Genomic DNA, 15850 nt, shown 5'->3' with positions numbered 1-15850 from the left:
AGAGGAGATGCAATTCTATTCCAAAGGACGTTTCCCATACCAACCTAACTAAAAGATATTACGTTTTTATACCTCTCTATGTTGGTTTCAATTTGTAACAGCAGGGACACGATTTAATGTTTTTAAGTTTTTTTTTATGTGCTACAAGTCATCAGCATAATAAATGACTAGTACCTATTTTTTTTTCCTAGTGGAATGCATGACCTGCAATGGAGAGAGTTACAGAGGGCCAATGGATCACACTGAGACAGGCAAGGAGTGTCAGCGCTGGGATCTTCAGAGACCACACAAGCACAAATTTCGTCCAGAGAGGTAATCTCTCCTCCCCCTTAAGTAAATCCATGTGGTTATAATTTGAAAATCACACATGTTCTGGAACCAGTTGGACAAAATCAGCATTAGCTGCACTGAAATTTATGGAGTTCACCAGTTTTAGTTGCTTGGGCTTCTGGTCCATGGTGTGTGCAGGCTGGCTACAGTCCTGGTGGAGATGCAGGATGGGGACTAGAGGCTATTTTGTGCAGTTGTGGCTACATCCCATGGCTGCGTAGTGCAGTGATGTACATCACTGCATTAATTTATCAAAATTTCCTCCCTAGCTTCATTGACATTAAAATAGTGACCTCTGAATGTTTCTGTATATGTTGTTATGTAGCTTCGGTCAGCTTAAAATACCTTAAAGTAGTCACAAAGTAAATAATGATTAAACTTCATAAATTTTTCTTAGAGTTCTTAACACAATTAGTGAATCTAAACTTGCAAAATTGTCAAGTCAGAGTATGCTCCTTTTTCAAAATATTGATCGGCTTTAAAGCTGTAGATGATCTTCTGTTGAATCAGGTCTAAGTATCCAATTTGTTTGACCAAAATGTTTGCCTACTACAAGTTTTTTTTTCAGCCTGGGAAAGGAATTCATCGTTCTGTTTAGCATTTCATGAAAATGGATTTATATTTTAGACTTTTTTTTTTTTAATTTAGGCATAGATAGATAATACCAAAACATGAGTCAGAAATAGCAAGAAAAATTTCATCCCCATTAGGGATTTTCCTAGAGGGTGAAATTCACCTGACTGCAAAGGGTCATCTATAATACATCATTTTGGAAGGATTTTGTGTGGTGGTTTAGGCCACACAGGAGGGCCTTTGTGTTTCTTTTAAACAGGACTAAAGTTTCATTTTAGTTTTACTCTGTATTTTGGATTAACTCCATTTATAAAGTGGTTTGAATAAACTTAAACTGCCAGAGGAAGACTGCAAGGATCAACAGTCTCTGAATGATTGAGACCTTCCACTGAAATTATCTTTATATATGTTGAAGTGTTCCACTAAATAAAGCATTGTTTTCATACTCAGAAATACAGGTACTGATAGATTTTAGAAAGCCTGATTATTCAGCAAAACATTAAGGATCTGTATTTTTGGAGTTTACGTGATATGGACCTGTTGGAGCGGGTCCAGAGGAGGGCCACAAAAATGACCAGTGGGCTGGAGCACATCTCCTATGAGGACAGGCTGACAGAGTTGGGGTTGTTCAGCCTGGAGAAGAGAAGGCTCCAAGGAGACCTTATAGAGGCCTTCCAGTACCTGAAGGGGGCCTACAAGAAAGCTGGGGAGGGACTGTTTGCAAGGGCATGTAGCAATAGGACAACAGGCAAAGGTGTTAAACTAGAACAGGGTAGGTTTAGATTAGACATTAGGAAGAAGTTCTTTACAATGAGGGTGGTGAGACAGTGGCACAGGTTGCCCAGAGAGGTGGTGGAGGCCCCATCCCTGGAGACATTCAAGGCCAGGCTTGATGAGGCTCTGAGCAACCTGATCTAGTTAAAGACGGCCCTGCTTACTGCAGGGGGGTTGGCCTAGATGACCTTTAAAGGTCCTTTCCAACCCAACACATTCTATGGTTTTATGATTCTATATAACCTCTTTTTCCTTTTGGCTCAGATGATCTGCTTCATGAATAATAGCAGGGTCTCCCATAGTTCTGCTACAATAAATATCTTGTATTAGCAAACTGGGAGTGAAGATAATCTGTTTCTGACTTTTGCCATGCACTTGCTGTGCATTCTAGAATAAGTCAGAGAAAGAATTTTGTTCCTTGGGAGTGAAACATTTATAGAACCTCCGGGTAAAAAACAATAATGATTTTACTCTCAGGAGGAAATTTCTGTTTTCCGTTAATTTTGGATTGTTTGCAAAATGGCTTTTCAGATTAACTGCAGTCTCATGAATGATCATCTTTCATCTTTAAAGATATCCTTCAGAAAATGTCTTCTTGAGTGTTTTTAGACTGTTATAAAAATGCTTTTTTATTATAAAGCAATCCATCCAGACAGACCTGATCTGTGTGGGCTTTCAGAAGAGTAACTGGGGTCCAGTACATTTCTAATACACTGATGTTAATTAACTTCATGGAGTGGTCACTAAAGGTAATGACAATTACTTTTAGATTATGCTAGCTTTTAAAAATGTTGTGGGCTTTGGTTTGTTTGTTTTTTATTTAAGTTGAAAATAAGAGAGGAGGTCTGGAACAAATGACCCATTAAAATGCAGCGATCTCTAGAGAGGCTTATACTATACCATCTAGGGGTAATGTGAATAACCTGGAAACCAAAAAGGACTAGATGGAGAGATTTAGACTTATTTTCATTTATGGATTCATATGACGAAGAAAGAGAGGTAAAATTAGTAACCTTTTCAAATGCTCCAATCTACCTGCTGTTGGACAATGCTTTCAGCTCAGGGTGAATACATCTCACTTTTTCTTTTTGTCATCTCACAGAATTGTTCCACATTTATTCCCTTCAGAAGTCACTTACTGAAGGGAATTGATAATGCCTGTTTACTTAAATGTGATTAAAGCTAGCAGTAGGAACCCCAAAACAACTGCATGATCACTTTTAGCTATTAGTTGATGCAGAATTGTATTCTGAAGCTCCAGTTCTGTCCTGTACTCCTCATGAGTAGGATTATACCTTAGTGTAGAAGGAAGACCATTGATGATAATGACTGAGAGAGACATAGGGGGGCACACAGAAGCAACAGTTTTCTCCTCTTCTGCTTATATTTTCTGGTCAAAATCAAATGTGCTCTGAAAATAGGTACTTAGTGCATGGAGGAAAGTGGGGTTGAAGTGTACTAGGTGTTGAATAACTGCAGGTATCCTTTTTTTAACTACTCTGGTTTATATCTCTTGCATGAAAATTTACTTTATATAAGATCAAGTTTCCAGCCCTGCATGTCTTTTAAAACAAAAAGAAGGGGAAAAGAAATATTGGTGAAGTGGTTTAGACACCTCTAAAGTTTCAGTTTGGTTCCAGCAGAGCTAGGGATCAACATCTGTCTCTAAAGAGAATAAATGTTATTTCTTCATCTAACACTCTTTTTCTCCCCTCCAGAAGCCGAGAAAATGTCTTGATTTTGACACTGGATGCTTCAATTTAGTTTCAGTAGTGAAGTATAGCTGCTGTGATTTCAGGGGGAAAAAAAATCAAATATGTAGGGTTCTGAAAGATCTTGAAAACCTCAGTCTCTTTGTTGGGCCAAACAAGAGGTCTGTGCCCAAGTGTACTGAGGGAAGGAGGAGTGTGCAGAGCAAAGGGATGAGCTCTCAGGGAATCCTCCACAGTCTCACTGTTGAATCGTGGAACAGTTCGAAGCCCCGTTGTTTATCTTATCCCTAATATTTGTGTCTTAAAGGTTGGCCTTTTCTATAGGAACCAAGGAACTGTTTCTTACTGGATATGAAGGAAGGCAGAAGTGTGCCTGAATACTGGGGGAAGAACCAGTGACTGGGAAAGCTGTTGTTACTCTAGAAAAGGGCACATAGATATAGTAGGTGGAATGATACAGTTCACAGACACTGCTCCATCCTGCAAAGATGCTTAAAGTTTGATCTTGAAAGAACTGTTACACCTCTACTTAAGTTCTAGTTAGTAAATAACATATTTTTGACATACTGTGATACCATATTGTATAACATTAGGCAAGACAGGGCATTCAGTGCTATGAAAGATACTTGCCTTCTAGGAAGTGGATCCTTTACATCCCCAGTTGGTTTGAATTGCTTTTGGGAGCTATGACTGCAGGTATCTTGCCATTCCTGGACTTTTCTTGGTTCCTGGGTAATGCCATGGACTCTCCATTGCAATGCAACATGGAACATGTACTGCCAACACAAAAGCTCATCACTGCACCTACTGGATGGCCAAAGACATCTCGTTTTCTGCTATGTTATTAGCCCATTAATTGTTTTCTTGTGAAATCCTTGAACACAGTTTGCTCCTTTACAATTTGTTTTCTACCTAGCAGAAAATAGGGTACTATTGCTAGATCTGAAAATACCACATTCTTGACTGCCCTCGAATTCTCAGTTTTGTGAGGTTTCTCTTGTTGGTGCTTCTGGTGGTTTGTTTTTTTGTCTGTTTTTTTTTTTTTTGTTGGGTTTTTTAGGGTTTTTGTTTTTGTTTTTTAAATCTACTTGTATCCTGCCCCTGTCTCTTGTATAGATGAAGGGACCTGGTTTTTCCCAAGGGATAGGAGATCAAGTTGCAAATGTATGAGTCAAAATTAGGATGATTGTTTGACAGAAAAAGTATCCTAGCAAAAACATGCGCTTGTAAATCATATTTTCCTCTGCTTGTACGAAACACATCTGCTTGCAGTTGTAAATGGGTTCAGGTTCCCAGGTAGTTAACTTTATTGTTCTCTTACAAACTTTTCATGTTTCCCTCAGGGGCAAATGTACTTTTTGTTTCTTCTACAAACATGTTTCAATAAAACTGGAAAACCAAGACAACTTTTATTCACTGGAGAAAAAAAAAGTATGCATTTATCTTCTCTTTAAGTTTATAGACATTCATGTAGCACATTTATACAAAAAGAACCTCCTTATCTTGAATATCTGCCTGACTGTTCAATGATGGCAATAGGAACGTGGAAACAATTAAATGCCATAATAGTTTCAAATCATTATGAGATAAAGTGAGACGAAAGTTAATTCCTTATTTTTCTTCTTTTTTCCCCCCAATGCTTGAAATGAGGGCATGACCTAGAACTAGCTCTATTACAAAAATGGAGCTATCATTAGTAACACGGCTATTCAAAATAGCTTCCAGTTTGAACCCAGGGCTGTTGCACTGAAGAACCTGTTTTCTTAATGAGTCCAGCATGCCAGGCACTGTTTATATAATCCACACTTAATTGGGCTGTTTCAAAAAAACTAGTGGCTTTAGAGTCTGGTCATCAGTTGACAGACACAAGAGCAAGAGTTTAGCAATTAGCGGAGTTACCCCATCCGGTATCCTGTGCATTAGCACAGCAGGGAATCCCCTCAGTGGAGGTCTGATTCGACTGCATATTTGGAAGGAGACTTTATGTTATTAACTTTCTAATAGTGTTAAAAGAGTATTTGCATCCATCTCACAGGATCAGACCCAAGGTTAATAAGAACTGCTTATTTGCCTCTGCTGAACACTCGCCTTGTACAAGCCTGTGCAGTGTTGCCAGGAAGACTTCCCTGACACGTTTCTTGTTGTGGTTTGCAGATACCCTGACAAGGGCTTTGATGATAATTACTGCCGCAATCCCGATGGCAAGCTGAGACCATGGTGCTACACTCTTGACCCTAACACCCCCTGGGAGTTCTGTGCAATTAAAACGTGTGGTGAGTTCAAGTAAAATTTATTACTTCCTTTTCCTTTCCAAAATCTGGACACAGATAGTTCAAACAATATAGGACCACAGCTAGTTCATTCATTGCACTTCACTGACTTTTAAAACATAGCTTTCAAAGAGGATCTCCTATGAAGACATTATGTTTAATCTGGACAGGAAATAAAAGAGTTGCGTGTAATTTAGCACTGGAATATGTGTATATCTTGTATACAGGAAATTGCATTAAAATGTAGGAAAATCAAGAACTAAAAAAGTGAGGCCACAACATCATGAAGATCTCATGTAGAGTGTTAGTTTAGCCCTGCTGGGCACGTGCATTACAATTTGTGAGTAGATGCAGGTACACCTTCCCTTCTCAGTGCTCTCTCTGTCAACAACTCTTCATTACTTTGTTTTCTTCTTGCGGTTCATAGGCCTTGGTTCCTGCACTCTGTCCAGCCTTGTGCTGAAGACAGAATTATTAATTTCCTCATGGGTTTCTCTGTGATATTCAGTACTTCAGTATCAAAGCACTCCAAAGGCAATTCATTTCTTTTCATACATCAGCTACAAGATGGTGGCTTTTGTTATCCCCACTTCACAGACAGGGAATTGACTCAAAGTAACATTAGGCTATACAAATGTTGGATGCCCACTTTGAGATGCTTTAGTTCAGAATTTTTAGAGAATTCTGCAACACAGTCTATCTTCAAAGCCCAGATCCTCCTAACTTTGGTGGTTGCTCTGTTCTAGTGATAATCAGATGTCTTAAATTAGAAATACAGGGACAATGAGGAAGGTAAAAATATTTGACCTCCCTTGAAAACATGGGTAAAGTAATTTTTCCAGACTTTCATGGTAATGCTGGGGCTGAGGCAGATGGTAGAGTTAAGTTTTGTTGGGACATGTTTTAGTCAGGAAACCAAGACTTGCATCCCTGGAATTCCTTAACTCATTCACAGCTTATGGATCTACAGCTGACAGTCTCCTCCCTTATCTCCCATACTCCTCATTGCCAGATTTGGGGTCTAATTTTTTCCCTTTAGTGAACTAATAGTCTATGAAATAATCAATGTACAAACGTGATATTAAAGGCAGTCTTGTAATACCTAGGCAGGTTTTTTTTTGTTATTATTTTTATTATCTTTACTTAAAATACTCTCTTAATAGCATCTTAGGAATAAAGGCAATTTCTGAAAACAAGGCATGACTTTGACTGAATCAATACTGTAGTCAAATGTCAGCCTCATGTGCCCCACCCTTGTGGCAGAGCCCCCAGGAATACAGGCAGAAAAGGGAAAAGAGTACTTTTGGATTTTCTGTGAAGTAGGGGCAAAGGGAAGCATCTAAAACTGCTCAGTGAAACTCAGTGTCATGTTAGCCCATGAGAAAGTCAGTTTCTCTTAGTTCTGCAGTTTTGTAAACTACAATTTCCTTTGATGTCCTGCTTGAATTTTGACCAAAATTAAGTGTTAAAAAAAATAAAAATCCTCGAAACCAGACACTCTGCTTTTCATCTAGCTTTGCGTCACTTCAGTAGGCTTATGTCATTGTAAAATTCATTTGGCTGTCTTGGGAGAAGGATAGAAGAGGAGAGTAGATTCTATTAAAAATAACAATAAAGCTCACCTGGAACTGGATTTATGTGAGAATTCAAAAAAGGGGGTGGGGGGGGAAATAAGCATAAAAGGAGTGATTTTTAACTGTTTAATTTTAGGGTTCTCTGTATTTTGTTGTTGTTGTTATATAAACCAAGATAAACCATTATTGAGGTATCTCAAACCTAGATAAAATAGGGATAGTCGTGGATCTTACAAAAAGTCTGTTTCCACAATGTAATCCTGTATTTTTTCCCATAATGTTGGCATATACATAAATACGAAGGAGAGAAGAGAAAAGGGAATGGCTCTGGTATGAACCTATATATGTGAGCAGTTGCTACCTAAAGGGGAAAGCATGGTATTCCTCATTTTCTCTTGGAATTTGTACCAAACCAAATTATGCTGTTTTCTGCTTCCACCATCAACAGTTCAGAATTTTGCCTTCTTGCTTGTTCTTGGCTTAAGCCATTATAATGTCTCGGAGTGTCGGTCACTTCTTACCAATTAGTCAATTGTTTGAAATAAAAAGGTTGAGTGAGAGTACTCTTAATGTACTTCCTGATGTGGAGTAATTGAACTTATTCTGCACTACCATGTGTCATTGTAAATCCAGTAGAAGGTAGTTAAAATTAGCAAAATTATTCCACTGTAAAAAAGCGAGGTTAATTTCTCATTTCAGGCAATGCCTGTAACCAGGTTCTCCAGAGACAGAAAAAACTTAACAGGCCTACTGCTTGTTTTGTGACAGGCACCCATTAAGTCACGCCCATGTTGAAAGTCTTGCCTGTGAACTAATTCACATAATTGTATCTACAGTTTTTGATGACCCTTGGTAATGGGGAAAGTTCACTCTTTCCCCATTGGGAACACAGGCTCGCTTAGCTTTATAACTGAATCATCTTTCCATTTTTTTAGTTAACTCATTTAGTTGGGGGTGGTTGTTTTGGATTTTTGGTTTGTGCTTTGGGTTTTTTTTTTTGGTGGGGATTTTTTTAAAATAAACTGGGCTTCCAACATTTCTCTAGTTATTAGATAATATATGAATCATATGTAGTTTACTAGATCTATTCTTTTCCCCTGGTAGAAGTGTTTTTACTACAAAAAAAAAATATTCCTAAGTTACAGCTGACTGTTTCACAAATGCAACTTTTATAAACCTTTATCCTTTGGCATTTCCTGAGCTGATGTGTCAGTGTTCTGAGGATTCGCATCTGGCTTTGCTGGTCACGTAAGCTTACAGTCCATGCAACTTTCAGTATCTCCAGTCTGGTCTAAGCTTTAGAAAATAGTTGGATGGGAGTTCTCTGGCAAACCACTGTAATGTCACCTCTGTCTACCCAAGTCACAATTAGAGTCCTGAAGAAAAGGTAAACACCAAAATGAAATTTAAAAATACTCCTCAATGTAATGATGTTAACATTATAATGAAAGCCTTTTGTCTCATTTCTAGGCAAAAGTTGACTGAATTAACTAGAAATCCTGTCTTTCATCTTCAGTTGGAAAGTATATTAAGATCAGTGGAAATTTCACATGCAAAACTGTATTTTCACTGCAGAAAAGTGTAGATCTTTGGGAATTATTGAAGCAATTTATATGAGAAAGAATACAAAAGTAGTGATCTTGAAAGTGCTTAATCCATCAGATATTTTCAGCTTTATAACCCAGAGAGGGAATTTATTGCTGATATTTCTGTTACATCACCAGCTTGGTAACCAGAATATCAACACAAAATATCAGAGCCCTGTTTTCAGTTTTCTGTCTTTCTTGAGGCACATAGAAAAACTGTTTTCCCACTTCCTAGCAGGGAGCCCAAAACACTAGGCAGTTCTGGGTTTCAGTGGCTGCTCCATTTTCTGAAGCTGTGGCTGTGTGCAATCTCAGTGCACTAAAAAGAGAACACCATGAGTTATATGTCTTTATAGCTTTGTGGTTTGGATTCTCACACAGGTTTTTAATTCCTATGCTGAAGACTGTTTATATACTTTACAAGAAATACTAATTAGAAAAAATGCTTTTCAAATCCAAGTCCTTGGACCATATACAAAAACGTAGGTGTCCTCTCTTCGGGGGAGTGACCACAAGGCAGCATGCTGCTTGCGGCTTTTGCTACATGTCATGAGTGCTAGCATGCTCTATAGCCAAAATGCTGACAACAGCTCATATACAAAATTTTCGGCAAAAAAGTCAGTGGAAGGAAGCATTCAGAAAATAAATATGTTTTTAAGACTGAAGAGACAGGAGGGCATTGTAACTTTATTTCCAAGCACAGAAGGCAGCATAAAACATTGTGGCTTACAGCCAGGGCTGTGAGAAAGAGATGACAGGAGCAATTAGGGATTAGAGATGGCTCAAGCTGCAAAAATTGGATCTGGATTAAGACTTCAGGGACCCCAGGATTGGTTTGAAGTTGCTCACATATGTGTCTGTGGTTTTGGCTTGAGACAATTTTTAGTTAGAAGAGAGGATAAAAGGACAACTATAACAGCAATAAAGAAGTGTAGGATGAAATGAAGAAATGGAAGCAGTGACAACAGATATGAAAAAAGAAAATGACTGTTACTTTGGCATGAATGAGGACATGGACTACAGGGAAGACAGGAGTGGGGAGATAATACCGCTTTTTTACAAAAAAAAGGAGAAAGGACAGCTGCACTTCTGGGGATGAGCTATAGGGCAAAGACATAGGTCAGCCATAGTGACATATGTCAGTCACTGGAGAGCTGCAGAGCTATATGGGGTTATTATGGTAAGGACAGTGTTTGATTGCTGCCTACCTGATTTCCAAGCACCCCAGGTGGTTTTACTATGAATTAAGCCTTTGCTGTCAGTACTCATGGGCAATAGGTAGGGGTGACTGGAGCCTGGAAAGCACTGAGAGAATTCAATAAAGGTCTGGGTTTGATGGGAAAGAGCAAGAAGTGAAACAGCAAAATTGAGAATCTGGGTATAAAAGGAACCATTGTAGTGCGCCTACAACTTTTGGGAAGGCAAAGAATCACCAGTATTAGTTTACTTATCTTTTAGAAGCAGAGATTTCAACTGCCCATTTGAATGTGTAGTTCTGATTAAAGAGTTATTTGTTGAATCATAGTATGTAAACAAATAAAAGTGTCACTCATTTTAAGCTTAATATTTATGTAAGATAAGGATGTTTACAGAAAAGAGGCAGTAAAAAGAGACTGATGTTTAGTAGTTGATAAAGTGTTACCTTCCACCTTGCTTCGCACAGAGGCATAGCAGAGGTCCAGCATTCATTGTGTAGGCAACGGCTTAATCTACATTTCCTCAAAAAGGATCCTTCTCAGATCCGTTTCATCATTTCTATGACAGTTTTAAAAGTGTGATTACAAAATGCTGAACCTGCAGAGAAGTCTTAATGGTGAAAAATTGGATACAGATATATATTTTTTTTTAATGTATTTGAACTAAAAATTGTTTGGATTTAAAGCCTAGCTGTAGACACTGGCAAAACCGGGAAAGAACTCTCTGTGCTCAAGGACAAACTGTAGTTGTGCAGGTTTTAGGTGACAAAGAGTTCTTCAGTACTGTGATTTTTGAGCTTGGGTCTGATTTGTTTCATCACTTTATCATATGTTTTTATGGAAAAAAAACCAACAACAAAACAACCCGGAAACACAACAAATCATTGGTTTGGGGTTTTTTTTTCATGTTTCATATAATGTGAGATAGTACATTGAAGGAAAAGTGGAAAAAAGGGACAGCCACTATCCTACCACCCAGAACTGTAGATTGTACTGCTTGAAGTAGGGGTGCCTGGAGGCAGTGTAACTGAGCATGAGCAGCTTCTCCCCATAACGTCACTCAGGTTTCTTACTGACATTTGCAAAATTGTATGGATCATGTTTAATGAGGACTTTGCTGTGTTTAGAACACTTTCTTTACTGGGTTAGGTACCTCTTTATTTTTAAAATCTACTTTTAACATCCTTTGTTACAAATCAGGGTACATTTTCCTTTTGTGGACTGACACATTAGGAAAGACATTGCAAAAGTGGAAGCAAAAGTAGGAATTTTCCTGATGAAGTACTTTAGGACTCTTCTTCTTTTCCAACTATGTCTCTTTCCAAAAATACCTAGATAGTATTATGATGAAAGCACATGAATACTCCATCAAAATCCTTGCCTTCTTTTAAGTCAGTAGGAGTTTCACCATTGACCTAAAATTTGTGCAGGATTTTCTTCTGGGTCATTGGGATTAAAGACAGAAATAGTACTCTGACTGGTTACTTCAACTGTAGAATGACTCAAGGCCCCCGCTGATTCCCTCATGCTGGCATTACTGTGAGAACCAGCACTGAGAAGACTATCTGTGGCTTTACAGACAAAGCTCTGGATAATGTTTCATCTCTTTACTTAAGCATCTATGAATGCATGAGCTGGCCCTTATTAATAAAGTTATGCATTTTGAAGTATCAAAATAAGGAAGGTTTTATGGAAAAAAGGAAACCTTTGCATTTTTGCACTTTGGTTGGGGAATTCAGAGTGAACGTGTGATGGTGGAAATGCTACTAACAGGAAATTCTCAAGTAACTGTCTGAATTACATGGTTAATTTGAGTCATCCAGAATATAAAAAAAATATTATAACAAAGTTCAAAGGTAGAAAAATGCTGCTAGACAATTACCAAATTCTTCTATTCATAATGAAGTTTCATACAGGAATAAGAAGTGACATTTAATTAATAAATCATAAATAGTAGTCTTTTATAAGATGATAATTTTGTGTGATCTTCCTTTAACAGTACTTTTGATCTCAGTTAGAACTGTGAAAGCTGAACTGGAACAAAAAAAAAGAAAAAAAGAGTACTTCCGATATGAAATTTAAGTACCTACCTGCATAATAAGGATTGTTTATTGAATTTAAATTCATCTTCTAACTTAATTCGTGATGACTTTCTCATTGGAACAAGGCTTTGGAGTTGCAGGTCTTAATTTAGATTTTAGAGAAAATGCTAGGATAAGGATGGGAATTCAGCCTTACTGATATTTAGCTTCATCTTGATCCCACCTTGGAAGAGAACTGGTGAGCGTGGTCTCAGGACTCTTCCACCAGTGCTCTACATATCCGGTCTTTGTGCTCGGCGCTATTAAACTTTAGATAATTATTTATAAAGTAAGTTTTTCCAGTAGAGGTTTGGGTGTGCAAGTATTCATGACAATGTGAAAGTTAAGTTTGTCTGATTCCTTTAAACAGAACATTTTGACATGGACAAATTGTTGTAAAATCTGATCTACAGATAGAGGTCACTGTACAGACACATAGTGTAAAGTTTAGCGATGAGTTGTGTGTCCGTACATATATAAGAAAGAATGCTTTGCAAAATATCTCTATGGCCTTGCTAAAACTGATGCATTAGTTATTTTTTTTTGGGAATGTGATTTTTAAAAAACCCACAAAACATACAAAGATACATAACTGCCAACCTAGTTACTTTTTCCCTAGCATGACTGAGTACAGAGCAGATGCACTGTACAATTCATTACAGTTGAAATAGTAACTTTTTGTGTATAAATAAGGTCTTTGTAATGGCTTGCATTAGGTTGAATTTTTGTGCATTTTTACTATTATTTAAGAAGACTTTTTGCTAGAGTTATATAGTTGTAATTTATTGATCTACTTAGGAAATATTATGCAGCCAGGATGCCATATATGTGCTAAAATTTATCATGGCGGGTAACTATTTTTCTCCAAATTGTACACCCCATCTCTTTCATTTTTAATGAAAGCGTTGTATATATATGTTTAAAAAAACCTAATACATATTTGAATGTGACATGGCAATGTCCAGCCTAATCAGTTTAGGAGCTATCTTAGAATATAATTCCAATTTTTTTTTCATCTGTTAGTGATGATGGAAACCTGAAATAGGTAGATATGTATTTCTATCAGGTGTACGAATTTGTCTTTTCATTGTCCAATTACTTATAAAGTGAATAATAATGGTTAAATATATAGTTACTAGCTGCAAGCCTGTTTGATGAATTCACCACAAAGGGTACATTTGTCAGCCTTCTTGTGAGACTCTCAGAGCAATGTCCTTTTGACTTTGGAGTGAGCATGGAACTCACAATCCCAATGAAACAGGACAATCTTTGCAGACAAAGAAGCCTTGGGAAGGAAGGACAGGAAATTAATTTAACCATTAAACACTGACGTAAAAACATCAACCAGATGAAGAGAAAAAGGGAAATTTTCTCCAGCATGGAGAAATATATAATCCAACTGCACAACTTGATGTTATCTTCTGACAGGGAAGTGATCTTTAACACAGAAGATTAGACAGCAAATCAACCAAACCCATCTGTTATGACATTTGGTTTCCTTAAGATCCATGTTCTCTGCAAGTTCACAGAACTGGCTGAAGTTACCAGGAATGAACTATATTATGAGTAACACACAAATATTGTTCTAATCACTGGACCACTTGAAGAAAACTAATTTTAAAACTTTGTTAACATACTTATTGCTGGCAACTAATACTTTTAAGGTAATTAATAAAATTAGTCTTGTGAACAATAGCAATTACCAACAGATGGGCAGGCAATTACAAAAATATTATGTTGGGAGCTTTTTGGGACATTGTAGAAGTGTTGCTCTTGCTGAAGTATATTTAGTTTTGTACTACTTTGTATATATCTGATGCAATATCTGTGCCATTAATTTGCAATTATGAAAATTGCATAAGAAATAAAAAGAGTCTTTCAAGTTATGTGAATGAGTCATTTAAAAAACCACTGTTTTTCTGAATTTAGTTCAAGACAGCCCACACCAGGGTGAATGCAGAGTATATCAACATCTGTAAAAGATCTTGAGTCTGATGAATTTGTTGGTCTTTAAAACATTTGTCTCTCTGTAGAGAATACTGATCCTCGGTTTCCAAAAGCTGGGCTGTTTTATTTTTCCCCTCTAACTATATGAGGCATAAAAAGAGAAGCTTCAAGGAGGATTTAGCACATTACTTCATAATAGGATTTATCTTTCTTTTTTTTTTTTTTTTTTTTTTTATCTGCATCTTTTTTTCCTGTGACTTGATATTCTGGGAATTCTTTGGAGAAAACCAATTGGGTTTTAATCTTGCAAACATGTATTAACATCTTTAACAGTGTACACGTGGGTGGTCATTCAGTTGTGTAAAGCTAAGCTAATGAGAAAATATTTGTTGAAATGGAAAGACTAACCAAGAATATCTCCTGACCTTCAATAATATAGCATAGGCCAGGTGTCTCACTGAACAAAAACCCTTAAATGTTGCAGACTTTATAGATTCTTTGCCTGCAAGTGGATAAACTAGCATAAGATCTAATACCCATTTTGATCTCATGGATGTTGTGAATGTGAAGGAGAGAAAATTATTCTGTAAAAGATGTCAGACCAGCATTTGCAACAAAGAACTCACAACTTGAACTGCAATGTAGACTTGAAACCTGACATCTTGAGCCAGGTTCAGTCTTAGGAAAATGAAACAGTACTTCTTCTCTGGGTCTACAGATGAAAGTGTCGTGAACAACACAGAGGCAGCAGCCGAGACATCAACTTGCATTCAGGGGCAGGGTGAGGGTTACCGTGGCACGGTCAACACCATATGGAGTGGAATCCAGTGCCAGCGATGGGACTCCCAGTTTCCTCACCAGCACAACATCACTCCTGAGAACTTCAAGTGCAAGTGAGTAGAGACATGTGGGTATTACTGCAGTGCGAAAAGAGCTTAGTTTTCAAATGTCTAGAAATTCTTGCCATCAAAATAGACTATAGGATCCCTGTACCTGCTCTGCAACCTGATGCGTTTACTGCTGGTGCTGAAAACCACTTTAACAAGGGAAAATCATTTCTTCAGATCTCAAAATATTAGTTCTAGATGAACTTGTGTGAACCTGTAGGTGTTTTTATGAACATTTTCTTCAAGCATGTGTTCACCAGTTTAGTTGATTGTGAAGTGTATGAATGTTTTCCAGACTGGGACCTGAATCCCAGTAGTGCTGGTACACTGAGGGACATGGTTTAGTGGTAAATATGCAACTAGCTTAACAGTTGGACTTAATGATCTTAAAGGTCTCTTCCAACCATAATGATTCTATGATTATAATGCCCTGAACCTGGGTCGGTGCAACCCCCGGTATCAATACCATCTGGGGAATGAAGGAATTGAGAGCAGCCCTGCCAAGGACTTGTGGTACTGGTGGATGAAAAGCTGGACATGAGTGCTTGCAGCCCAGAAAGCCAACTGTGTCCTGGGCTACATCAAAAGAAGAGTGCCCAGCAGGTTGAGGGAGGTGATTCTGCTCCTCTACTCTGCTCTGGCAAGACCCCACCTGAGGTTCTGTGTCCAGCTCTGGAGTCCCCAGCATAAGGACATGGACCTGTTGGAGCTGGTCCAAAGGGTGACAAAAACGATCAGAGAGCTGAAGCACCTCACCTATGAGGACAGGCTAAAAGAGTTGGGCTTATTCGGCCTGGAGAAGAGAAGGCTCTGGGGAGACCTTAGTGCAGCCTTTCAGTACTTAAAGGGGGCTTATAAGAAAGATGGGGACAAATGTTTTAGCAGGGCCTGTTGCAATAGGACAAGGCGTAATGGTTTCA

The 15850-nt window shown here is 37.9% G+C and overlaps 1 protein-coding gene across 3 annotated transcripts in view; it reads left to right on the top strand.

Annotated features, from left to right (window-relative positions):
• The window catches only part of HGF (hepatocyte growth factor), a 62313-nt gene that overhangs the window by 25545 nt on the left and 20918 nt on the right, over nucleotides 1-15850 (top strand). For all 3 annotated transcript variants that reach the window (XM_054188082.1, XM_054188081.1, XM_054188083.1), the window contains exons 6-8: nucleotides 192-312; nucleotides 5544-5662; nucleotides 14762-14936. In XM_054188082.1, the coding sequence (XP_054044057.1) occupies nucleotides 192-312; nucleotides 5544-5662; nucleotides 14762-14936 (415 nt within the window). The remainder of the gene's footprint in view (nucleotides 1-191; nucleotides 313-5543; nucleotides 5663-14761; nucleotides 14937-15850) is intronic.

This window comes from Rissa tridactyla, chromosome 1, assembly GCF_028500815.1.
Source record: "Rissa tridactyla isolate bRisTri1 chromosome 1, bRisTri1.patW.cur.20221130, whole genome shotgun sequence".
Taxonomy (NCBI): Eukaryota; Metazoa; Chordata; class Aves; order Charadriiformes; family Laridae; genus Rissa; species Rissa tridactyla.
Note: the sequence above shows the minus strand (reverse complement) of the source record. Positions and strands in the feature narration are given on the sequence as shown.